The sequence below is a fragment of the Aquarana catesbeiana genome, linkage group LG01 (assembly GCF_042186555.1).
Source record: "Aquarana catesbeiana isolate 2022-GZ linkage group LG01, ASM4218655v1, whole genome shotgun sequence".
NCBI classification, from domain to species: domain Eukaryota; kingdom Metazoa; phylum Chordata; class Amphibia; order Anura; family Ranidae; genus Aquarana; species Aquarana catesbeiana.
The window spans coordinates 521,135,548-521,162,292 of record NC_133324.1 but is presented as its reverse complement, the minus strand read 5'-3'; the positions used below and the strand labels follow the sequence as shown (position 1 = coordinate 521,162,292).

Below are 26,745 nucleotides of genomic sequence, written 5' to 3'. Positions count from 1 at the left end.
CCTTTGGTCCATGCCAACGGACCTTACTTACTTACCTTACGTAGAGTAAGTGTTTATGGGGGAACTGTATCAAATGCTTTTGCAAAATCAAGATACATGTCTACAGGCCTTCTTTTTTCTAGATGGCAGCTCACCTCCTCATAGGTTAATAGATTATTTTGGCAAGAACGATTCTTCATGAATCCATGCGGATTACTGCTAATGATACCGTTGTCAAAATCTTGTATATAGTCCCTTATTATCCTCTCCAAGAGCTTGCATACTATTGATGTTAGGCTAACTGGTCTGTAATTCCCAGGGATGTATCTTGGCCCTTTTTTTAAATATTGGTGATACATTGGCTTTTCTCTAATCAGCTGGTACCATTCCAGTCAGTAGACTGTTCATAAAAATTAGGAACAATGGTCTGGCAATTACTTGACTGAGTTCCTTAAGGACCCTTGGGTGCAAGCCATCTGGTCCCAGTGACTTATTAATGTTAAGTTTTTACTTCTTATTCTGTCCTCTGTTGGCCATGAGGGTTCTTCCTGTGACATGTCATGAGGATCAACATTGCAGTTTTGGTTACTGAAGCCCCCCCGATTCCCTCGTGAAGACTGAGAGGAAGAATAAATGCAATACCTTTGCCATCTGTCCATCCTTAGTACCCAGATTCCCTTAATCATTCTTTATGGGACCAATATGATCTGACCTCCCTTTCTTACTATTCTTTATGTACTTAAAGAATTTCTTGGGATTTTTTTTTACTCTCCCCTGCTTGCACCCTTACATTTCTTGTTCTTTGTAAAGTTGGAATGCTGATGAGGATTCCTCAGAGTTGTATTTTTTGAAGGCCTTCTCCTTTGCTTTTATATTTATTATATTATATTTATTTCCCATTGGCATGCACTGGCTAATGCCCTTATTTAATATGCTCTTAAAGCATACCAATTTTCCTACATGTGCTTTCTTCCTAGTTGCAGAATTATAATTTTATCCCTGGAGTATATCCCTTTTTTTATGCATGCTAATATTCTGCCTGCTTTGGTAGCTGCAGCTTGACACTGCATGCTATTGCTCAATCTGTTATCTATTAGCACCCCTAGATCCTGCTTCATCCTTGATTCTCCCAGGAGGTTCTCCACCTAGCGAATATTTCGCATTTTATGTTTTTTGCCCCCAAGTGCATTAACTTTAAAATTTTTCCACATTAAACCTCATTTGCCATTTGTCTGCCCACTTCTTTATTTTATTCTGCAAAATTTCTATATCCTGATCTGAGTTTATTACTCTGCTCATCTTTGTGTCAGCCGCAAAAACTGAGACAATTTATCCCATACTCTATCATTTATGAATAAATTGAATAGAACTGGGGTACCTCACTCCAGAGCAGTCCGAGTACATATTATTTATCACCACCCTTTGGACCCTTCCCTTTAACCGTTTTTTTACCCAAGCACAAATCTCAGCTTGTAAATTAAGCGTTTATGGGGGACTATATCACAGAGGTGAGGGGGTATGGTTGTAAGGGCATGGGCCATCATCCCGAATAGAAATACGCAAGTAAAATCCCCAAATATAATGGGATTATAGCGGGCCAAAGAAAAAATCTCCATCCTAACCACACAGCAGCTCAGGAAGCCGTTTTGTGTCTTTTTTTGCTGCCATACCAAATACTCACTATATAATAGCTCGTTGCTATCCTATATCAGTTCTTGTATTTGGCCTTTCTCCATCGGGATCTCTCTGGCAGCATATGAGTCTTCCTGGTGCAGTGATGGATTACACATTTGGCTTTTAAATCTATGCTGACTGGTGTACTTACGCTCTTGTACCATCTTAGGACATAACAAATTTCCTGCTTCTTTCTATCAAACCCCCAAAAGGAGGCATCTTTATTTTAAAGCGTGTTGGAGTTTCACGATTTGCAGCAGTTTTCGTCCAGCTGTAATATGCCTATACCATCATGCTAATACACACATCTTTGTTATATACCTCTGGTTCTTTTTGTTGTCAATCTTTTTATTATTTTTCCGTTAAATACATAGCTTTTTAAAATCTCTCCAAGTTAATTCCATGATCTAGCTATATCTTAACACAATATCGATTTTTTTTTGTTATTACATAATTACATAGAATCACATACATCATATATCTATCATTCCTAATCAACATTCACCCCCCCCCCCCTTAAATGATATTCCTTAAGGTGGTTCATAAATATTTTATTAAACTTGCAGAGAACCTAAACTCTTCCCCATTTCTCCCATATTTCTGAGTTTTGATTATTCATTTTCTCTTCCATCCTTATCATTGTCTCTATTTGCTGTGTTTCCCTCATTTCACAAACCCATTCTGCCACCGTGGGACTTTGCTTTCCTCCAATTATGAGCTATTATTTTCTTGGCTGCTGTTATCATATGTGAAGGATATCTGTCTTGATTGTTTTCATAGGTCCTGGAATCATAGTTAATATTGAGATATTCACACTTAATTGTATCCCAGAGCCAGCTAATTTCTGATAAATTTTAAATATATTATCCCAGAACTCCTTCACCATTGAACAGTTATACCAAATATGTGTCATCGTCCCCCTTTCCTTAAGGCATCTCCAACATATTTCTGAATTATCTCCATTTATTTTATGTAAATCCACTGGAGTCCTATACCATATCATAATGATTTTATAATTCCTTTCTTGATTTCTTATCGCTATGGAAGTCTTATGTACCAAAGAAAATGCCCTATCCCACTCCACCAGTGGGATCGAGCTCCCTATTTCAATCTCCCATTTTTTCATGCATATTAACTCATTAAGAGATTCTATAGGGAGTAGAAGCTTATATTATAGTTGACAAATTATGAGTCGGTTTTTGATCCTGTGTTAATAATTGTTCAAAAAAAGTTAATTGTCTGTCAACCAAGGAGGGTCATATATTAGTCCTAATGTATGTATTTAACTGTTGATATTGCATCCATTTATGTTCATATTCAGGCTCCAGTTCAGGCAATCGAGGAAGCTTGCCATCTACTAGGGTTTGGACTATCCTTACATTTTCAGACCTTTTCCACTTGAGAAAACTATTAACCTCTACGCTGGAGGAAATTCTGGGTTTGAAAACAATGGGGTCATTGGTCCTATCAATGTGGATAGGCCTCCCTTTTTTAAGCTCTTATCCCATATCTGTCAAGTTGATACCGTAAATAATGTTAGATCTTTTTTCTCCGGTCTATATTGGGGTTTAACCCACGGGAGAGATTTAAGTTGTAATCCGATATCTTCCTCCAAAATTTACCCATTGTTTATGTTCCCTATTATGATACCAATCTATAATCCTATTTCAAGACGCAGCTTGTAGATATTTTGTAAAATCAGGTAGAGCAAGATCTCCATTCTTTTTTGTCCTAATCGAAATGTCCCTTTTTATTCGTGGTGTTTTATGGGCCCAAACAAAGCTTCCTATATCCTTACGCAGCTGCGCCATTACATTCGTTGGGGGTGTTATGCCCTGTACACACAATCGGACATTACGACCACAAAATCCCTCAGATTTTTTCCAACGGATTTTGTGCCAAACTTGTCTTGCATACACACGGTCGCACAAATTTGTCGGAAAATCCAATCGTTCTGAACGCGGTGACGTAAAACACGTACGTCGGGACTATAAACAGGGCAGTAGCCAATAGCTTTCGTCTCTTAATTTATTCTGAGCATGCGTGGCACTTTGTGCACACACAATCGGAATTTAAATGATCGGATTTTGTTCTCGGAAAATTTTATATCCTGCTCTCAAACTTTGTGTGTTGAAATTCCGACGGAAAAAGTCCGTTGGAGCCCACACACGATCGGAATTTTTGACAACACAATCCGATCGCACTTTTTTCGCCGGAAAATCTGACTATGTGCACAGGGCATTAGAGGTATAGCTTGAAATAAATACAGTGGTTTTGCTAAAAAACGTGATACAAGGGGGCGCTAGTTAGATCATCCACATTTGAATATCAAAAAGTGTGAATGAATGTGGCATAACTGAACCACAATAAAACCATAAGAAATACACTCAGTGATAGATCCTTTTGGTGAGAATCTTTAAAAAATTTGCAAATAAACACATGCTGAGAAAAACACAGTCCCAAAGGAAAAACAATTGTCCAATTCTAGAGAATTGGTTGCAATGGTGATCTTATTTTCTATGCTTTTCTAAGCTTGATAGTGAACAATCCTTCACCACACCAGTAACATACACCCAACGTGAGCAGATGGAAAGGCTGCTTACCAGATGTATTTGACTTCTTCTTTAAAAGAAAGTCAAATATTACTTTGGCAGGATAATGCCTGCTCGCATACATATGAAGCTTGGAGATGCACAGGAAACCTCTTCCTCAGAGTATAAGGCAGGATATGCAAAAACAATAAAAAAAACATCCATAGTGTGATACTGTTTATTAAGACATTAAGATAAAAAGAAAAGCCAAATGGCTCCCTACATTAAAAAGTGCCAAACCCGGCACTGGGGCTGCTGGCTTGTCACATGTGAAAGGGCTGGATCCGTGCCGCATCCACCTCCGTGAAGGGCGTGCATTCCATAGTTTTGGTAAAATATCCATTTTCACTGGGTTAATTCTCCCCATCCATGAGTGGACCATTTTATCATATTATGGGAGTAATTTTAAAATCTTCCGTATCATTGGGAAATAATTTAGTTCCTGTAATTTAGTCATATCTGTGGGAATATATAACCCGAGATATTTAATTGACACTTTTTGCCATTTAAAGGGGAAATTTTTCTGGAGAAGCTCCTGATCTTTATTTGAAAAGTGATAGATTTAGCATCTCTGACTTATCATAGTTGACTTTGAAATTACTTAGATTACCAAATCTCCCTCCTTCCTAAATTCCTTCACAAGATTTGGTAATATTATTGGATTGGTAACATATATTAGTAAGTCGTCCGCATATACTGACATTTTATACTCCTTTCCCTTAACTAGTATCCCTTGAATATCCCCATTGTTTCGGATAGCCATGGTCAGATGCTCCCTAACTATAACGTACAATAGGGGAGATAGGGGGCATCCTTGTCGGGTGCCATTTGATATTTCTAAGTAATCGGAGAGTATCCCATTTGTTCGTATTTTTGCTTTAGGATTGGAGTACAGCTCCATAATTCTATGTAACATCTTAGGTCCTATCCCAAGTTGGATTAAAGCTTCCCTTAGAAACTCCCACTCTACCCGATCAAATGCTTTGTCAGTATTGATCGATAGGAGACATACTGGAATACCTGCTTTTTGGGCATATTCTATTAATATGCATGTTGTTATTGTATTATCCCTTACCTCCCTGCCCCTTGTGAAACCTGTTTGATCTAGATTAATATGTGCAGGTAGAATAGGTGTAAATCTATTTGCTATGATCTTAGAATATAGACGCAAGTTTATATTAGTAAGGGAAATTGGTCGAAAGTTACCAAGCGTGTGGTCCTTTTCTGGTTTTGGGATCAGTACTATATGAGCTTCCATACTCTGATGTAAATAATTGAGTATCCATTATAGAATTAAATGTCTTTCTTAGAATGGGAATAAGTATCTCCTGAATATTTTTTTTATAGAAACTTGAGGTATATCCGTCTGGGCCCGGGCTTTTGCCTAGGGCCAAGGCGGATATAGCTTTCTGTATTTCTTCCACTGAGATATCATTTTCTAGTTCTTCTATTTTTTCTTTGGGTAGGCTAGGTAATGCTGTTTCTCTCATATATTGGCGTATTTCCTCTAGCTTATCTTTCTTTCCATTACTTTTTTGTTGTATTGATGAATTATAGAGCTTAGAGTAGTATGTATTAAATGTTTTATTCATTTCCCCAGGGTCATATTATTTCCCCCCCGACATCTTTTGAATTTTAATTATAGGGTTCAAAGGGTTTTGTTTTAGATTTCTCGCTAATACCTTTCCTGGTTTATTTCCATGTTGATAAAACAAAGTTCTACCGATGGTTCTTTTTAATTGCACACCAGTCTCAGATAAAGGCCTGGTATGGATTGGAGGTGGGAGCCCACACTGTTTTTTGTTTTTTTTATTGCCGGAAATTTTTGTTTTTACCCCGTTGACAGCTGGATGACTCATTGGTAGTTAAGGACATGACGGCCGGCTTCCTGGCCCGCTCCTTAACAACCAACTATTCATAGTTTGTTAGAAAAAAAAAAAAAACGCAAAACTAATGAAAACTGCATGCAAAAACGCATCAAAAATGTGGGTTTAAAAAGGCGCCGGAAAAACGCATCAACCGCAGCCGCATAGAACCTAGGGTTAAACTTGGTAAATGTGTATACAGAAGACCACATGGCAGCCTTACAGGCCTGGGAAACCAAGGCCTGAGGCTGAAAAAAATAAAAATTAAAATCACACCGCTTCCACACTTCTGGTGGAGTGAGCTTTCAGGGGAAAGGGGGAACCTTTCCCTTCAGGCTGTACGTCCGAGTAATGATCTGTTGGATCTACCAAGCGGATGTGGATAGAGATGTAGCCTGTCCCTTGTTCTGGAAGCCCATAGGCAACACAAGACAGAGCATCAGATTGATTGAATTGAGGCTGTAGCTACATCCAGGCAGTGGAATACAATCTCTTTAGGATGATTAGAAAGTCAATACTATGTTCCGATTTAAATAAAATGCAAAGACCATCTTGGGTAAAAAAAGTTCTGAGGTCTCAAAACAATTTTGCCATTGTGGAGTAAAGCATCCTTGCAAGAAAAAGGAGAGAAATAGTTCTTTGAAGGAAATATTCTTGACTGAAGTAAGGATAAAACCTATCACACTGGGATGAAGCTACCATATATTTGCACCAAGCAAGCATGCTTTCCTTGTGCAATAGTAAATGTTACAGAAGATAGGTTTATTGACCATCAGAAAGGTGGAATAAAGAAATCTGAAAGATGCCTTTTTCCTGATCCTGCAAAGCAGACAAGAAAGAAGTTGCAGGGGAGGTAAAGGCATTGATCAAGGTGTAGCATGGGTGGCACTGTCTCTGCAGGCAGCACATGCATTAATGTCATGGGTTGCACGGAGCCACCAGGACATCTACTGCCGCTGGAGGATACCTGTACCTGAAGACAAAACTTGTGCAGCTTGTTGTTGAGCCTGAAAGCGAGGAGGTCCACATACGACTCCCCTTTCCAGCAACATGTTGCTCTGGAACACCTCCAGGTGTATAGGTATCACTTCCACAGGTCCAGCCACTGCCAGATGAGGAAGTTTTTCATATGGATGAGGAAATTTGCCTGACGATGGTCTACACCTGGTAAGACAGTTACTTTCCCTGATGCACCACTGTCATAGCACTATCCAACTGAAGCTGGGGCAGATTACATTCCAGCAGGATGGTCAAACGCTGCAGAGACAGCTGAATCACCCAAAGCTCCAGGATGGTATAATCGGGAGATGAGACTGTTCAGGTAGGTTGCTCAGGACTCTTCTCCCCAGCCCAACAGGATGGCATCTGTCACGAGGATCTTAAAAGATGGGAGGGAAGGACTTCCCTGATTTTAAAGCTGGATTCCTGAGCCACCAAGACAGGGACAAACATTACATTTTGGAGGCCTGGGGTGGAACTGGTCAAAGGGAACCATCTCAAGGGAGGCTACCTTATGGTCCACGTCTCTTATTCAAAAATGGACAACTCCTGGACTGGAGCTTGAATGGGAGGACAAGTAGTCTGAATTTCCTCTTGTGGAAAAAAAAAAATGTTATCTCCAATGAGTCCTAGTGACGGTTTTTTAAAGTTCAGGATTTACCCAATTTGGTATAATGTCTGGACAATCAAATCTATACTGTCTGGCAGAGCCCATGCCAATTGGTTCCTCAACAGGAGGTCATCTAAGTATCCCACAATGAGGATACCACACAAGCACAGGAGGACTAAGGCTTTATGTAAACTAGCAGCTGGGGCCAGCACCTTGGTGAACACCCAAGATGCAGATAAGAGGCCAACAGGCAGAACCACAAACTGGCAGTGTATGGGCCCCACAGCAAAACATAGGATATGTCATTAGGCTGGAAAGATGGGGACATATAGTTATGAATCCTTCATGTCCACAAAAGAAAGTCTCCTTGTTGAAGGAAAACTATGACAGGCCTGGTGGATCCCATTTTCTGGCCTCAACTTAATTAGGACCTGCCCCCTTTAGTTTTTGTTTTTTTAACTGAACTGGTTCAAGAAAAAATCCTTAAAACTGTTCTGCTACACTGGGGCAATGACTCCTTGGTCCACAAGACCAGAGAGAGTTTGATAGAGATCCGATAATCTGTGGGGTGACACAAGAGGATTAGGATTTCAAAGAGGGGGCAGGCAGCAATCTCAAGTTTGTAGATTTGGGATACCACCTGCTGAACCCAAACTGTTATCATTTGAAAGCAATGCATTGTAAACACTTCTTACACAAAGGGTTCTGCAGTGCAACATTTAACTAAAGTGCAGTACAAGTATACAAATATTGGACCTGTCACGGACAGGGCTCTGTATCAACTGGAAGGGGAACATTCAAGGAAAAGACGGTGTATCTGGAGCTGCATGGAGACTGAGGAGTGGCGGGAGCACCCAGAAAAGAGAGAGTGACAAAGGTGTATGGGATATCCCATGTAATTTGGCAGTAATAGCAGTAGACAAATTCCTCCTGGCAAGTACGCGAGACAGGGACTGGAGCAACTTCAAATCAGAAAGTCCCTGCAGTCAATGGCTTTAAAGCTGCCAAGGTCAAGGGGAAATTAGATAGATAATCAGTGGGAGAAGGCACTGAAGCTTAAAAGCGGAGTTCCACTGGTTTTTGAGTTTATTAAAAGTCAGTAGCTACAAAAAGTATAGCTGCTGACTTTTAATAAACAGACACTCACCTGTCCCATGGTCCAGCGATGTGGCCGCCCGAAGCCTCTTTTCTCTTCCACTCCTCTTTGCGGCGCTAACATTGTGAGTGTGGGCGCCCGGCTGTGACAGTTTGCAGCTTCACAGACGGGCACGCACTGCGCATGCGTTAGCCGCGCTGCGCTCAAGTCAATGGCCAGGCAATGTTCTGGGACCTGTGACGTGTCCCAGAACATTGCCGGAAGGGAGGGGCCACCTAGGAGTCGCCTAGGCGGCCAGAAGGAGGAAGTGGGACAGGAAGTCCCACTCCAAACCAGGTACCCAGCCCCCCCCCCCCCCCCCCAAAAAAAAAAATTACATGCCAATTGTGTCATTTCAGGGAGCGAGGAGTACTTAAAGCGGAAGTTCCACTTTTGGGTGGAACTCCACTTTAAGCAAACAACTGGGCAATTTTTCCCTACAGGTAAGCTTATAATAAAGTTTTTTTTGTAGTGCAATATTGGGGGTTGTTTTAGTTTAATGTAGAACCTACCAATGAGCTGAGCTAATGCCAGTTGTGCCGTTTAAGGGCTTGTTGGCCCACTTTTATTGAAAGGAAAATAAAGAAATAAAAAAAGTCCATCCAGGATTCTCACGCAGGGGTTTCAACTTCACAGCAATAATCACACACGGAAAAAATACAGAGCCACCTGGCTCTCTTTAGCAGCACTGTTGCTCAGGCTTTATGCTTTAGCCCTCTTGGCCATATAACAGAGCTCCTGTACAAACACTGTACCTCTTATCAGCTTCCGTGCTGCTCAGCCCACAGGTTTGGCCCTATGACTATACCATGCAGACATGCATGCTTCTCCCTTGCTCGCCTGGACTCCTCGGAAGGGTGGAGCCCAGAACCCTGGTCCTGACTCTACTATACGGCCCACACACCCCTGAACAATCAGTGTGCCGGCTAGCCCTAAATCCTGGTCCAAGGATTGGAGATTTCCTCCCACCCAGATCGCTGAAAAATCTTCAGGCTCCAGGTCCCCAACTGGACTTTACAAACCTCACAGAAAACACACAGTTTCTTCCAAAACTATATAAAATAGTGCTGGAGTCCCTCAACCTGCCTGGCTGAAAATCCTGGGTAACATACCAGCTCACCGCTAACTGATCTGTCACAGTAGGTAAAATTAATATCCCCTAAACGTGTACAATTAAGGAGGTATTCACATGTTTTGCAGCCGGTGATGTCACCGGTGTAAGCGCACTACGCTCTGAAGCAACAACATACCGAGTATGCTGCCCCTTTAAAGCACTGTGCCACGATCGTAGCTTCCATGCACATGAGCGGGAGTGACCTCATCGCGGTTTTGCCAAACGGCCGGAGCCCATGAACCTGGAAGAAAGACTGGGTGAAGATGGAATCCCTATTAGCAGGTTTCATTTTAAGGTAAGTCTTACTAGCACATCATGCCATTATTTTGCAGGGAGCCCAGAATTGATTTTTTTTTTATTCTTCAGGATTTACTACTGCTTTAAAAAACTCTGATAATGGAATAGACTCTAGGAGTAAAGGACAACAAAGAATCCAGTCTACAGATGTTGGTAGCATCAGCAAGCAGGCTGTAAGCAGCCCTGGAGCCATTAGTGGTAAGGCAATGCAAGGCTCGGGGTAATAGGCAAGGCCTCAGGGTTACTTACAAAATTCGAACAGTTGGTAAGCAGGGGAGGGTCAAATGGCCAGAGGTAACAAAAGTTACTGCAGGTGGGCATCCGGGAACAGATAGTTAATCAAAGTTCCACATGGCTTGACCTGACTGGCCTACTTCAAAAGTGAACCTGGAAAGTGCTCTACAGTCAACTTTTACCAGAACAAAGTCTGGAAAGCGCTCCACACGAAAACCCAGCAGTCAAGGGTCACTTCCAGGCTATCATCACAAGGTCCTGTCAAACAGGGTCAAGATACAGCACTTCAAAACCCAGGTCGGGGACAGCCATGCCAGGTAGCTACAATGCAGAGTAACCAAGGAACAGAAGATAGGGTGTCTTGTATTGTACTCCAAGATATGAAAATTTACAGGTAAATAAAATCCTCCCATCTTAATCACACAGTACAGAACACACGGCAAAAGTATTTATAGACCCTGTCACATCCCCCAGCAATAAATGAGAAGGGTGGGCAGTTACTAGGCAAACCGTGTCAACAGGCCCAACAAAAATCCACAGACCCAACTTCAGAGTAACGCTTCAAGAACCTTCTGGCCGAAAGTTGCATCCGCAGAGGATTGATGTCCACCTGATAAAACTTTGAAAATGTAGTTTTGTATGTAGCCTTCCTTGTAAAATGTGCAGAGGGCCAGGAGGAGACCTTACAAAGCTGGGCTACAGAGGCCTGGTGCTGGAAAGCCCAGGAAACTACCACCGATATAGTGGAATAAGTGTGTCAGAGAGCTGGAAGAGATTTGATCTTTAGAGCATAAGTGCTGGGAATCAGTGTTCTCAACCACCTAGTGATGGTAGAAGCAAGGTGTCCTTTGTGAGGTCATAAGAAGAGAACAAATAGGAAATCAGTCTTGATGGAAGCTGTTGCGATGAGATAGACTATTGGTTCTGCCTACATCCAGGCAGTGAAAAGAGATTTCCTTCTAATGCTTAGGACCAGAGCACAGGGATGCCAAAGTTCTTCATGAAAGTGAAAGCAGGATACCACCTTAGGAAGAAAGGATGGTCCTGTTTGCAAGACTACCCTGTAATTGTGAGGAATGAGGAACAGGCTTGCTGCAAGAAAAAGCTGCTAAGAGACATGTCTGACAGATGTGATAGCTACCAAAAAGGCCACTTTGCAGGAAAGGTCATGTAGGGGATATCCCTGATTGGTTCAATGGGTTGTTTCTGCAGGGCAGGGAGAACCATGCCAAGATCCCAAGGGAGCACAGGGTGCTTTAATGGGAGCCTGATGCAAGATACACATTAAATGAAGGTTTTGACAAAGAAAAGGGAAGCCAGGGACTTTTGAAAAAGATTGGACAAGGTCGAGACCTGTCATTTCAGACAAGGCAAAGACCTTACTATTACTGTAAGAGCGGCAAGGATGTGGAATTCCCTTCCACTGGCGATGGTTTCAGTGGGGGGGCATCAATAGTTTAAAAAAACTATTAGATAAGCACCTGCACGACCGCAACATACAGGGATATACAATGTAATACTGACACACATAGGTTGGACTTGGACTTGTGTCTTTTTTCAACCTCACCTACTATGTAACTATGTCCTTCTGAGGAAGTCTTGTTGGATAGAAGGCTTAAAGGTGAAGCCAATTACCTCTTCACGCTGATTGACACCTGTTGCTGGCGATCTCTGCAGAGAGGAGTATTCATCTCCGAACATATACTGGCTGAGTATATAGCGCTGGTTCTTTTGTTCACTGGATGCTTCATGAGGTATTTATCATGCTGCATGTTTTACCTTCTTGTGAGTGTTGTAGATTACACTCTAAATTGCTGTAATAGCAGTGAGAACTATTGTGGTGTGAATTACTGGCTGGCTGTCTACATATACTCAAATTTTAGTTGCACACATAGTAACTTTCTTTAATTTTTTTATCTGTCCTTTCAAGGTGCTAAAGTGAAGTTCTGGTCAAGACCAGATTGTGGGAAGGTCAGAATGCAAGGCACAAAGTAATCTCTGGAATTGAGATGACTATGTTTACCCCAGGCAAAGAAGGATTTCTAGGTATGAAGGTAGATTATTTCTGGAAGGGTCTTCAAGGACTGGGTTCCATAAGTATGGGCCATGGCCCTGGACCTGTATAGTACTCTGCGGATGACTACATGCACTGCACTAAGTGCTCAGGTGAGCGTCCATGCAGGATCCAGTGCCCAAAGCAACACAGGCTGCCCCCATAGTATGGGGTTCGGCTCCCAGATGTTACCCTACTGCTTCTATCTGTGGCATTGGAAAACAAGTTAAACCAAAACGATTTCTTTGTGAGAGAGAGGACCATTATCTTAGTACACCAGAAATCACTGAGTGGGGTCGGTTTATAAGGGAAGTGCCCAGTGAGCATCTCCTCAAAAGTTTGCCAGTGTCCAATCACATGAAGATACGAGCCTATAACCGTTTTTTTTTTTTTTTTTGTGAAATATGTAGGGGGGGGGGGGGGATCATTTTAGGAATAGCTAACTTTTACTAACACTTTAAGGCTGCCAAATTGTTTGATGCTTGTTGAATCTAAATTCGAACTGAGGGTGCTCATATCAGCACCACCCAGCTCAACAAAAGACAATTGACAATCGACTTTTGTGAAACACAGAGCACAAACCAAGCCATGGAGTCCAAGGAATTGTCCATAGACCTCTGAGACAGGATTGTATCAAGGCACAGATCTGGGGAAGGGTACAGAAAAATGTCTGCAGCATTGAAGGTCCAATGAACACAGTGGCCTTCATCATCCGTAAATGGAAGTTTGGAACCACCAGGACTCTTCCTTTAGCGGGCCGCCTGGCCAAACTGAGCGATCGGGGGAGAAGGGCCTTAGTCAGGGAGGTGTGGAGAGAGGAGAACCTTCCAGGAGAACAACCATCTCTGCAGCACTCCACCAATCAGGCCTGTATGGTAGGGTGGCCAGACGGAATCCACTCCTCAGTAAAAGGGCAAACGACAGCCCACCTGGCGTTTGCCAAAAGGCACCTGAAGGACTCTGACCATGAGAAAAAAAAAATTCTCTGGTCTGATGAAACAAAGATTGAACTCATTGGCCTGAATGGCAAGCATCATGTCTGGAGGAAACCAGGCACTGCTCATCACCCGGCTATTACCATCCCTACAATTAAGCAGCATCATGCTGTGGGGAAGTTTTCCAGGTGCTTCAACAAAGTATTGAGCAAAGGTTGTGCATACTTACAGTGAGGGAAAAAGTATTTGATCCCCTGCTGATTTTGTACATTTGCCCACTGACAAAGAAATGATCAGTCTATAATTTCAAAAATATCCAGAAAAATGTATTTCAAAAAAGTTATAAATTGATTTGCATTTTAATGAGTGAAATAAGTACGGGACTTAGGGGAGGAGATTGATTTAAGTGACTGGTGGAAGTGGTCTCCTCGTACATATAAAGGGTATCATGAACACAGTCCTGGCGGAAGGAGTATATAAGGTGCTTTCTAGATGGTACCTGGTGCCAGACCACCTCGCGAAGATGTACCAGGGGGTTTCCTCTCTGTGTTTTTGGGGATGTGGTCACCCGGGTACGATGTTCCACATATGGTGGACCTGTGCCAAGGTGCGCCGGTTTTGGATTGGCGTTCACTCCCTGATCAATTCTGTGACAATGGTGAATATAGTAAAAAACCCTAAGGTGGCTCTTCTCAACGAGCCAGTCGTTGATGCTCCCAAGCACGTTCAAACCTTAATTCACTTCATGTTTGTTGCGGCAAAAATCACTATAGCGACCACTTGGAAGAAACCAGTGGTAGATCTAGCCATTATGAAAAATAAGCCGACATGGATCATACTCAACAAAAAGCTGGTCAGTATCTTGCAAGATAAGACTGCTAAGTTTGACCGTGTTTGGGATCCTTGGATTAAGTATCTCCAACTTCCAGCTGATTGAGGAATAGAGGCGGGCGTTCAGACAGTCCTTTTACTTTATCTTTCTTCTTCTCCTCTCTCTTCTTTTGTTCTTTTCTTTGTCTTCTCTTCCTTCTAATCCCCCCCTTCCCCTTCTTGGATTCGCACTTCCCTTTTCATTTAGTTGTGTTGCTTCCACTTGTGGTTTCACATTATGTATACTCACGGTCCATGCCGGGGGGTGGTGGTGGCAAAGTACAGGTTCTAATGTTCCCCCTAGTGCGGGGGGGGGGGGGGGTTCTGGGTGGGATTGCTGTTTGCTCTATGAGAACCCTTTTTCTTTTATGTTGAATTTCTAATGTATATGGCACCCCTTTGTGTTGGAAATAACTAGTGGTATAAAATGCTTTTTCTTTAATACCCGTTCCTAATGTTTTGATATGCTCCACCTGCATTGTGGACCCGATTTTTGAAAAAAATTTCATTAAAAATATTGAAACAGAAATAAGCATTTTCCTATCAATCAGCAAGATTTATGGCTCCCAGGTGTCTTCTATACAGGCAACAAGCTGAGACTAGGAGCACACTCTTAAAGCTGCCGTCAGTGTGAAAGAGCCGGGTGGTCACGCTCTAACGCGTCTGACGAAGAGGTGATGATGAAATGCGTAATGGCGTTTGAACATGGCTTGGTTGTTGGTGCCAGTCGGGCTGGTCTGAGTATTTGATAAATTGCTGATCTACTGCAATTTTCGCGCACAACCATCTCTAGGGTTTACAGAGGATTGTCAAAAAAAAATATCCAGTGAGTGGCAGTTGTGTGGATGAAAATGCCTTGTTGATGTCAGGGATCAAAGGAGAATGGGCAGACTGGTTCCAGATGATAGAAAGCCAACAGTAACTCAAATAACCACTCGTTACAACCAAGGTATGTAGAATACCATCTCTGAATGCACAACACATAGAACCTTGAAGCAGATGTGTTACAGCAGCAGAAGACCACACTGGGTGCCACTCCTGTCAGCTAAGGACAGGAAACTGAGGCTACAAATCACACAGGCTCACCAAAATTTGACAACAAAGGATTGGAAAAATGTTGCCTGGTCTGGATCCATCCTTCCTTGTATCAACAAGTTCAGGCTGGTGGTGCAATGTGGGGGATATTTTCTTGGCACACTTTGGGCCCCTTCGTACCAATTAACCATCATTTAACTCTTTCCCTACCGGCGCATTGTAAAATGACGCCCGCAGGAACCTTCCCTCCCTCTGGGCATCATAGGATGTCCATATGTTCTCGGCGTGCAGCGTGGCGATCATGTATGAGGCATGTCCCTCGGGACACTGCATATCCCCGATCAGGTTAAGGAGCCAATGAAAATGGCTCTTTACCATGAGACCGGCTGTGTCCAATCACAGCTAATCACAAATGTCAACAAACAGCGGTAGCTAGCTGGTTACCGCTTACAGCGTAAAGCACAGTCCTCAGATTGTCCAGTAATAAATACCTGTCTCCAGCCCAGAGTACCCGAGTACCTGTCTCCATCAGAGTACCAGAGTACTTGTACTCAGCCCAGAGTACCTATATGCAGCCCATCGGAGTACCAGAGTCCCTGTCTCCAGCCCATCAGAGTACCAGAGTCCCTGTCTCCAGCCCATCAGAGTACCAGAGTCCCTGTCTCCAGCCCATCAGAGTACCAGAGTCCCTGTCTCCAGCCCATCAGAGTACCAGAGTCCCCGTCTCCAGCCCATCAGAGTACCAGAGTCCCCGTCTCCAGCCCATCAGAGTACCAGAGTCCCCGTCTCCAGCCCATCAGAGTACCAGAGTCCCCGTCTCCAGCCCATCAGAGTACCCGAGTACCCGTCTCCAGCCCATCAGAGTACCCGTCTCCAGCCCATCAGAGTACCCGTCTCCAGCCCATCAGAGTACCCGTCTCCAGCCCATCAGAGTACCCGTCTCCAGCCCATCAGAGTACCCGTCTCCAGCCCATCAGAGTACCCGTCTCCAGCCCATCAGAGTACCCGTCTCCAGCCCATCAGAGTACCCGTCTCCAGCCCATCAGAGTACCCGTCTCCAGCCCATCAGAGTACCCGTCTCCAGCCCATCAGAGTACCCGTCTCCAGCCCATCAGCGTACCCGTCTCCAGCCCATCAGAGTACCCGCGTACCAGTCTCCAGCCCATCAGAGTACCCGCGTACCAGTCTCCAGCCCATCAGAGTACCCGCGTACCAGTCTCCAGCCCATCAGAGTACCCGCGTACCAGTCTCCAGCCCATCAGAGTACCCGCGTACCAGTCTCCAGCCCATCAGAGTACCCGCGTACCAGTCTCCAGCCCATCAGAGTACCCGCGTACCAGTCTCCAGCCCATCAGAGTACCCGCGTACCAGTCTCCAGCCCATCAGAGTACCCGCGTACCAGTCTCCAGCCCATCAGAGTACCCGCGTACCAGTCTCCAGCCCATCAGAGTACCCGCGTACCAGTCTCCAGCCCATCAGAGTACCCGAGTACCCGTCTCCAGCCCATCAGAGTACCCGTCTCCAGCCCATCAGAGTACCCGTCTCCAGCCCATCAGAGTACCCGTCTCCAGCCCATCAGAGTACCCGTCTCCAGCCCATCAGAGTACCCGTCTCCAGCCCATCAGAGTACCCGTCTCCAGCCCATCAGAGTACCCGTCTCCAGCCCATCAGAGTACCCGTCTCCAGCCCATCAGAGTACCCGTCTCCAGCCCATCAGCGTACCTGTCTCCAGCCCATCAGAGTACCCGTCTCCAGCCCATCAGCGTACCAGTCTCCAGCCCATCAGAGTACCCGCGTACCAGTCTCCAGCCCATCAGAGTACCCGCGTACCAGTCTCCAGCCCATCAGAGTACCCGCGTACCAGTCTCCAGCCCATCAGAGTACCCGCGTACCAGTCTCCAGCCCATCAGAGTACCCGCGTACCAGTCTCCAGCCCATCAGAGTACCCGCGTACCAGTCTCCAGCCCATCAGTGTACCCGCGTACCAGTCTCCAGCCCATCAGAGTACCCGCGTACCAGTCTCCAGCCCATCAGAGTACCCGCGTACCAGTCTCCAGCCCATAAGAGTACCCGCGTACCAGTCTCCAGCCCATAAGAGTACCCGCGTACCAGTCTCCAGCCCATCAGAGTACCCGCGTACCAGTCTCCAGCCCATCAGAGTACCCGCCTACCAGTCTCCAGCCCATCAGAGTACCCGCGTACCAGTCTCCAGCCCATCAGAGTACCCGTCTCCATCCCATCAGAGTACCCGTCTCCAGCCCATCAGAGTACCCGTCTCCAGCCCATCAGAGTACCCGTCTCCAGCCCATCAGAGTACCCGTCTCCAGCCCATCAGAGTACCCGAGTACTTGTTCTCAGCCCAGAGTACCTATCTGCAGCCCATGCTTCTTTACCATGAGACCGCCTGTGTCCAAATCACAGCCGATCACAAATGTAAACAAACTGCGGTAACTAGCTGGTTACCGCTGACAGCGTAAAGCAGTCCCCAGATTGCCCAGTAATAAATACCTGTCTCCAGCCCAGAGTACCCGAGTACCTGTCTCCATCAGAGTACCAGAGTACTTGTACTCAGCAGCCCATCAGAGTACCCGAGTACCTGTCTCCAGCCCATTAGAGTACCCGAGTACCTATCTCCAGCCCATCAGAGTACCCGAGCACCTATGTCCAGCCCATCAGAGTACCCGAGCACCTGTCTCCATCCCATCAGAGTACCCAAGTACCTGTCTCCAGCCCAGAGTACCCGAGTACTTGTTCTCAGCCCAGAGTACCTATCTGCAGCCCATGCTTCATAGAATATAAGCTGGGGTGTTTGCTTTCCAAAATTGGGTCATTTTGTGGGCGTTTCCATTGTCCTGGTGCTCCAGAGCCTTCAAAAGTGCGATAGGTAGTCAGGAAAATAGATGTGGAATTTATGCTCCTAGAATGCCTAAAGGTATTACTTGGATGTTGGGCCTCTGTGTGTGGACAGGCTGTGTAAAAGTCTCACACTTGTGGTCTCGCCATATGAAGGAGTAGCAGAATGTATTTTGGGGTGTAATTTTTGCTATGTACATGCTATGTGTTAGAAAAAAAATCTTATAAATTGATAAAACGTGCAAGGAAGAAAAAAAAAAAAAAAAAAAACACGTTTTAAATTTTCTTTCCACATTTTCCCAAAAATTGATAACAAAAAAATGACACGTTAAAAAGACTCATTAGGTTTCATATAATATATACGTTGGGGTGTTTGCTTTCCAAAATTGTGTCATTCTGTGCCCAATTCCACTGTCCTGGTGCTCCAGGGCCTTCAAAAATGTAATAGGTCGTCAAGAAATTATATGTGTAATTTATGCTCCTAGAACGCCTGACGGTGCTCCCTGCATGTTGGGCCTCTGTATGTGGCCAGGCTGTGTAAAAGTCTCACATGTGGTATCACCATACCCAGGAGGAGTAGCAGAATGTATTTTTGGTTGTAACTGCAAGTATGCATATGCTGTGTGTGAGAAATAACTTTTATCACTACAATTTTGTGTGAAAAAAAAAAAAAAAAAGAAGAATAAATTTTCACAATTGTAGAAAAAAAAAATTACAACTTCAAAATACTCACCATGCCTCTTACTAAATACCTTGGACTGTTGTCTGCTTTCCAAAAACGGGGAAATTTGGGGGATATTTGTACTGTCCTGACATCTCCGGACCTCAAGAAATGATAGGCCATCAGTACATCAGGTGTGATCAATGTTTAATGATTGGCCCCATAGCTTGTAGGCTCTACAACTTTCACACATACTAAATAATTTACACTAATTTGGGTTATTTTTACCAAAGATATATAGCAGTATACATTTTGGCCCAAATGTATGAACAAAAATTCCTTATTTGCTAAATTTTTTTAGAGAAAACTAAATTTAAAAAAAGCGTTTTTTTTTTTTTCAAGATTTTAGCTTTTGAGGGCATGTGGCCTGGTACGGTTCGGGGGGGGGGGGGGGGTGGTGCGCTCTCTCACCCCCCCTTTTTTCCTGAGGCCTGCCAGGTTGCGTGCTCGGATAAGGGTCTGATAAGGTGTTGGGGTCCCCCTAAAAATCAATTTTTTTTTTTTTTTTAATTTTGGTGCGGGGTTTCCCTTATTATCCATACCAGACCTGAAGGGCCTGGTAATGCACTGTGAGGGAATCCCAGGCGGTTTTCTTTAATGACTTTTATGAGTATCGCAGAGACACGACAATTCATTATAGCTACCGCTAGTACTTTTAAATGACTCTCTTTTCCTTTAGAAATGTCATTTTGCTCTCGGACTGTTGTAAACACGGGAAACATGAGCCACTTTACAGGCATACTATAGACACCCCCCAGGTACGAAATTTAAAGGAATATTTCACTTTGTTTCACTTTAAGCATTATTAAAATCTCTGTTTTTAAAACTTTTGCATTGATACTGTCCCCTGGGGCAGGACCCAGGTCCCCAAACACTTTTTATGACAATAGCTTGCATATTAACCTTTAAAATTAGCATTTTTGATTTCTCCCATAGATTTTTAAAGGGTGCTATGTGGCTTTCGAATTTGCCGCGAACACCCCAAATTGTTCGCTATTTGGCGAACGGGCAAACAGCCAATGTTCGGGTCGAACTCATGTTCGACCCGAACAGACAGCCCATCCCTACTGCGAATGTATTCACCCCCTTTGTTATGAAGCCCATAAAAAGCTTTGGTGCAACCAATTACCTTCAGAAGTCACATAATTAGTGAAATGTACACCTGTGAGCAATCTAAGTGTCACATAATCTGCCATTACATATACACACGCCTTTTTAAAAAGGCCCCAGAGGCTGCAACACCTAAGCAAGAGGCACCACTAACCAAACACTGCCATGAAGACCAAGGAACTCTCCAAACAAGTAAGGGACGATGTTGTTGAGAAGTACAAGTCAGGGTTAGGTTATAAAAAAATATCATATTCTTTGATGATCCCTAGGAGCACCATCAAATCTATCATAACCAAATGGAAAGAACATGGCACAACAGCAAACCTGCCAAGAGACGGCCGCACACCAAAACTCACGGACCGGGCAAGGAGGGCATTGCTCAGAGAGGCAGCACAGAGACCTAAGGTAACCCTGGAGGAGCTGCAGAGTTCCACAGCAGAGACTAGAGTATCTGTACATAGGATGACAATAAGCCGTACGCTCCATAGAGTTGGGCTTTATGGCAGAGTGGCCAGAAGAAAGCCATTATTTTCAGCAAAAAACGAAATGGCACGTTTTAAGTTTGCGAAAAGGCATGTGGGAGACTCCCAAAATGTATGGAGGAAGGTGCTCTGGTCTGATGATACTAAAATTGACTTTTTTGGCCAAAGAAAACGCTATGTCTGGCGCAAACCCAACACATCACCCAAAGAACACCATCCCCACAGTGAAACATAGTGGTGGCAGCATCATGCTGTGGGGATGTTTTTCAGCAGTGGGGGCTGGGAAACTGGTCAGGGTTGAGGGAAAGGTGGATGGTGCTAAATACAGGGATATTCTTGCGCAAAACCTGTACCACTCTGTGTGTGATTTGATGCTAGGACGGAGGTTCACCTTCCAGCAGGACAATGACCCCAAACACACTGCTAAAGCAACACTTGAGTGGTTTAAAGGGGAAACATGTAAATGTGTTGGAATGGCCTAGTCAAAACCCAGACCTCAATCCAATAGTATTTATCGGCGTATAACACGCACTTTTTTCCCCTTAAAATCAGGGGAAAATCGTGGGTGCGTGTTATACGCCGATCCCCCCCGCTGTTTGTGAGCGGAGCGAGCCGGCCGCCGATATACATTAGATAGCCGAGTGTACTCGGCTAGGTTCGGCTAGCTCCGCTCACAGTCACGCCCAGTCCCACCCTATGATTGACATAACACAGGGACTGGGCGTGACTGAGCGGAGCTAGCCGAAACTAGCCGAGTACACTCGGCTATGTATGTATATGGGCGGCGCTCGGCTTCGCTCACAGTCTCGCCCAGTCTGGGCGGGACTACGAGAGGAGCCGAGAAGAGCCGGCTCTTTGTATCTTGGCACCATTTTCAAACTGCAGTGACACTGACAAGTCACTGCAGTTTAACTGCAGCCTGGGCAAGGCTGCAAATGTCACTGACAAGGCTGCAGGTGGACACCGATAAGGCTGCAAATGACACTGACACGCATGTAGATTAACACTGGACAAGGCTGCAGATGGACACTGGACAAGGCTGCAGATGGACACTGGACAAGGCTGCAGATGGACACTGGACAAGGCTGCAGATGGACACTGGACAAGGCTGCAGATGGACACTGGACAAGGCTGCAGATGGACACTGGACAAGGCTGCAGATGGACACTGGACAAGGCTGCAGATGGACACTGGACAAGGCTGCAGATGGACACTGGACAAGGCTGCAGATGGACACTGGACAAGGCTGCAGATGGACACTGGACAAGGCTGCAGATGGACACTGACAAGGCTGCAGATGGACACTGACAAGGCTGCAGATGGACACCGATAAGGCTGCATTGATGGGCATTAAAATGTAAGTTTTTTTCCTTAAAACGTCTTTTTCCTTAAAATTCCCCCCTAAACTTGGGGTGCGTGTTATACGCCGATAAATATGGTACTTCATTTTCAATACACACCTGACAGCCATGACTGAATGCGGACTGTTGTGTTCGATTGTCTTTCCATGCTCCATAACTGGGATTAGTTTCCATGTAGTTCTGATGACCCTCATAATCTACTGGCTGGGTATTCTGGAATCCTTTGGGATATTTGACATCTCCAGTATATGAATAACTTTGCATGTTTCTGCCAGGATAACTGGCTGTTGATGTAGTACGGGAATAGGTGGATTCTGTGTATGAACTGCAATTAAAAAACAAGTATGGAAACAGATTTAAAGAAATGAATTTTACAAAAAAAATACGTGAACAACATTTTTATAGTATTGACAGACTTAAAGCGGACCTTCAGTAATTTTTTCAACTTTCCATCTGTTAAATCTTCTGCCCTTGTTGTTTTGACTTTGGATAGTAAAAAAAAAAAAAAAATTGCTGACAGGAAATACCTTATACGGCCCACTTCCTGTTTGTCTGGTCATTAGCCTAAGCTTATGACATCATGCACAGCTCTCTTTCTCCTGAGAGTTTGCCAGGAAGGGATGGGTCATAAGAAGGCCAATCAGAGCTGCAGAGCTGGAGGTGTGCCTCTGTGTGTCGGTGTAAACCCAGGAAGTGAACAGGCAGCAGCTTCAGCTGCCCACAGTTACAATGGTTGTAGTCAGACTTAATGGAGGGAGATTTTGTAGGATATTTGGCAAGTACAGAATGAGAGTATATATAGAAAATAATGTAAAGTGGTTGGAGGGAAGCTTCAGATGGCAAAGATGTTTTTTATTACAAATTATGTGAGCAGACTGCAGTTCCTCTTTAAGTGTATGGTTAATATCATCACAATGCCTATATTGTAAAACTACTCACTAACCTTAAAGGAGACCTAAAGTCACAGCATATAATTTCATTTTAGAACATCAGCATTGTAATACAAACTATAGGTATTTTTGGCTATCCAATATAAGCATACATGGAAAAAAAAATTCAAGTTAGACTTACCGGTAACTTGTTTTCCAAGATTTTTTCAGGACAGCACTTGAGAGAGTGATTCCTCCCCTTGCAAACAGGAAACACCTCTTAAACCAAACTTTAAAAGGAGGCTCCTTTCCACACATTGTTAGTAGTAGTAGAGAACCTCCGGCCCCAAACTGGAACACATAATCAAGATATGATTAGTCACAGTATATCATATCTCTCTCTCTCTCATATATATATATATATATATATATATATATATGCAATAGGGTGGGATGCTGCTGTCCTGAAAGACTCTTGGAAAACAAGTTACCGGTAAGTCTAACTTGAATTTTCCCTTAACGTCTTTCAGGACAGCACCTGAGAGGATAATAGAGACTTACCCCCCCTAGGGAGGGACCACAGCCTGCAGAACCTTTCTGCCAAAAGCCTGATCCCCTGCTGACAGGAGATCCAGTCTGTAATGACGGACAAACGTTAAGTAACTTGACCACGTAGCCGCCTTACAAATCTGATCTGGGGTGGCACCAGCTCTTTCTGCCCATGTAGTGGCCTGGGCCCTCGTTGAATGAGCCCTAATCCCAGCGGGGAAGATAAACCCATTTGAGAATAGGCTACAGAAATAGCTGTCTTAAGCCATCTAGCCAATAATCCTTTTGATGCTTGGTGGCCTTTTTTGTTTCCAGAAAAAAGAACAAATAATGAATCTGAAGCTCTAAACCCTCCTGTTACTTCCAAATAATGTAATAGGATACGTTTTACGTCCAAGTTGTGAAACTGCTCTTCCTTTTTACCCGTCTCTTTTACTGATAGGGCGTGCAGTTCACTAATCCTTCTTGCTGAAGTAATTGCGACCAGAAAAATAGTTTTCAAAGTTAAATTCTTTAGGGATATGGCCTGTAAAGGCTCAAATGGTTCTTTTGCCGGAGCTTGCAGAACCACGGAGAGATCCAAATTTGGGAAATGCCTCACCGGGACTGGTCTAGACCTGGAAAGTGCTTTGAAAAATCTCATGATCAGAGTTTCCGAAGATAAGGATCTCTCCAGATAAACTCCCAAAGCGGCCACCTGCACTTTAAGAGTGCTGACCGCAAGATCCTTGTCTGCACCTTTTTGCAAAAACTCCAGCACTGAAACTGGGTCTTTAACATCCCTATGTTCTGAATGACAGAAAGAAACAGACTTTCCATACTTTGGCGTAAATATCCCTGGTTACCTTTTTCCTACTGGAAAGCAACGTAGTAGTTAAATGTTCTGAAAAGCCTTCGCTTCTCATTAATTGCTCCTCAGATACCAGGCAGTGAGCTTTAACCTGCCTACATCTGGATGATGCACTGGCCCCTGAATCAACAGAACCTGACTGAGCGGAAGATGCCAACATGGTTTGATTGCCAACTGAAGAATCGTGGAAAACCAAGCTCTCTTTGGCCAATATGGAGTAATCAAAATTATTGATACTCTCTCTTTCAGTACTTTTCTCAACACTAGTGGGATTAACCGGATGGAGGAAAAACATATCCTAGGTGAAAATCCCACGGATGTGCCAGAGCATCTATCCCCTGAGAGCAGTTGTCTCTCTGAAGGGAGAAAAAATGCAGGAGCTGCGTGTTTTGTCTTGAAGCAAACAGGCCTACCTGTGGAAGGCCCCAAGTAATGGTGATTAATGCAAACTCCTCCCTGTTCACACTCCACTCTGATTCCTGAACTTTCTGTCAGCTCAGATAATCCGCTACTTCGTTTAATGTGCCTTTGAGATGGACTGCGCATAGAGATAGTAAGTGGTTTTCTGCCCACTCCAGAATCTCTACTGACAGTAAGTGAAGAGCCCTACTTCTTGTGCCTCCCTGTTTTTTCAGGTAGGCTATGGTAGTGGCATTGTCCAACAAAATACGGACATGGCAACCTATGAGGTTTTGAGAGAAGAAAGCTAATGCTAGGGCAACCGCTTTTAGCTCTCTCCAATTTGAGGATTTTTGGGCCTCGATCTGGGACCATGTTCCCTGTGCTAAGGCCTGACTCATGTGGGCCCCCCATTCCCGCAAACTGGCATCTGTTGTGACCACTGTTCCGGTCGGAAAAGACCAAAAACCACCTCTTTGCAGTACCACATGACTTTTCCACCACCAAAGTGAACATTTGACTCTGGTGGGGATCTTTATTTTTGTATCCAAACTCTCTGTCCTGTGGTTCCATGTTCTTAGAAGGAACCTCTGGAGAGCCCTGAAATGCAGCCTTGTCCACTGGATGGCTGGCATAGAAGAGGTTAATGTCCCCAGAGCCGACATAACCTTTCGGACTGAAATCAGTTGATTTGTTTGTAGTGTCGATATTACCTTTTGAACCTTGATCTTTTTCTCTTCTGGGAGAAAAATCTGTTGCTCCACCGAATTTATCAAGTAACCCAGAAAAAAGTACTTGCTGAGCTGGAACAAAATTCAATTTGAACATTCACTATCCACCCTAGTGACTCCAAATGACTGCAGGCTCTGTTCAGATCCTCCTGCAACTTTTCCCTGGATGGGGCAAAAAAGAGGAGGTCGTCCAGATATGGAATTACCGCAATCCCCCGGAGTCGAAGAGGGGCGAGAGCTTTCGCCATTACTTTCGTAAAAATACGAGGAGCTGACGACTGGCCTGAAGGGAAGGGCCCTGAACTGAAGATGTATAATCTCTTTGTCCATATTCACCCCAAACCTCAGGAATCTCTGGGACTGGGGTGCTACAGGAACATGAAGGTAAGCATCCCTCAGATCGACTGATGCCATAAAACACTCTTTCGTCAGAATGTTCATGAATGTGAAAATTGAGTCCATACAAAACTTTTTGTATAGGACCGACTTGTTCAGGGGTTTTAGGCTGAGGATAAGACGGAAGTTTCCGGATGGTTTTCTTATCAGAAATGTGTGAATAGAAGCCCTGACCCTGTTCTTCTGGGGATACTGGTATCACTACCCTCTGGTGCCTCAGATCCTTTAAAGGGTTCTTCATGGCCAGGGCCTTTGTTAGATCCCTTGGTAAGTTTGTTACAAAGAATCTTTCTGGCGGGCGATCCGAAAACTCTATCCTGTAACCTTGGGACAGCATGTCTAAAACATACTGACTTTCTGTCATGCTGGCCCAAAGGGGTAGGAAACTTTGAAGCATTCCCCCCACTGGTACGCACAAGTTATTGCGTTTTACTGGAGGCTGCAGGAGGATGGAAAAGGACATTTCCTTTTCCCTTTCCCTTCTGCGATGCCCAATTTTTCCTGGTTTGTTCTTGAGCCCTTTGGGAACGAAAAAAACGTTTAACTGGCTGTTTTTTCTTTTTGATAGGGAAAGACTTATTTTATCAGCTGTTCTATCTAGAATCGCATCTAAGTCAGGACCAAAAAGCAAGTCTCCCAGGAACGGTATCCCACACAGCTTGTTTTTGGATGCCACGTCCCCCGGCCAAGTTTTCAACCACAGAGCCCTTCAGGCCGAGTTAGCTAAGGCTGTAGATCTAGCTGTCATTTTAAATGATTCCACTGAGATATCAGAAATAAAAGGCAACAGCGGCTGAGAGTCGAGAATGAATCCAAAATTTCTTGTTTTGGCGAGTCTGCTGAAATATGGGCCTTAAGTTGATCTAACCAGAACTCCATATTCCTGGATACCACCGTAGTCGCCATAGCAGGTTTAAGATTTCCCATGACGGATTGCCATGCCCTTTTAAGTAGCTGATCTATCCTTTTGTCCATGGGATCTCTTAACACCCCCATGTCCTCAAATGCCAAATCTGTTGACCTTGAGACTTGG

The 26,745-nt window shown here is 44.2% G+C and overlaps 1 protein-coding gene across 1 annotated transcript in view; it reads right to left on the bottom strand.

Moving 5' to 3' along the window:
• ZFR2 (zinc finger RNA binding protein 2) overlaps window positions 1-26,745 on the bottom strand; it is a 324,702-nt gene that overhangs the window by 255,351 nt on the left and 42,606 nt on the right. Inside the window, exon 2 of the mRNA XM_073594216.1 lies at window positions 22,018-22,243. Coding sequence (XP_073450317.1) covers window positions 22,018-22,243 — 226 coding nt within the window. The remainder of the gene's footprint in view (window positions 1-22,017; window positions 22,244-26,745) is intronic.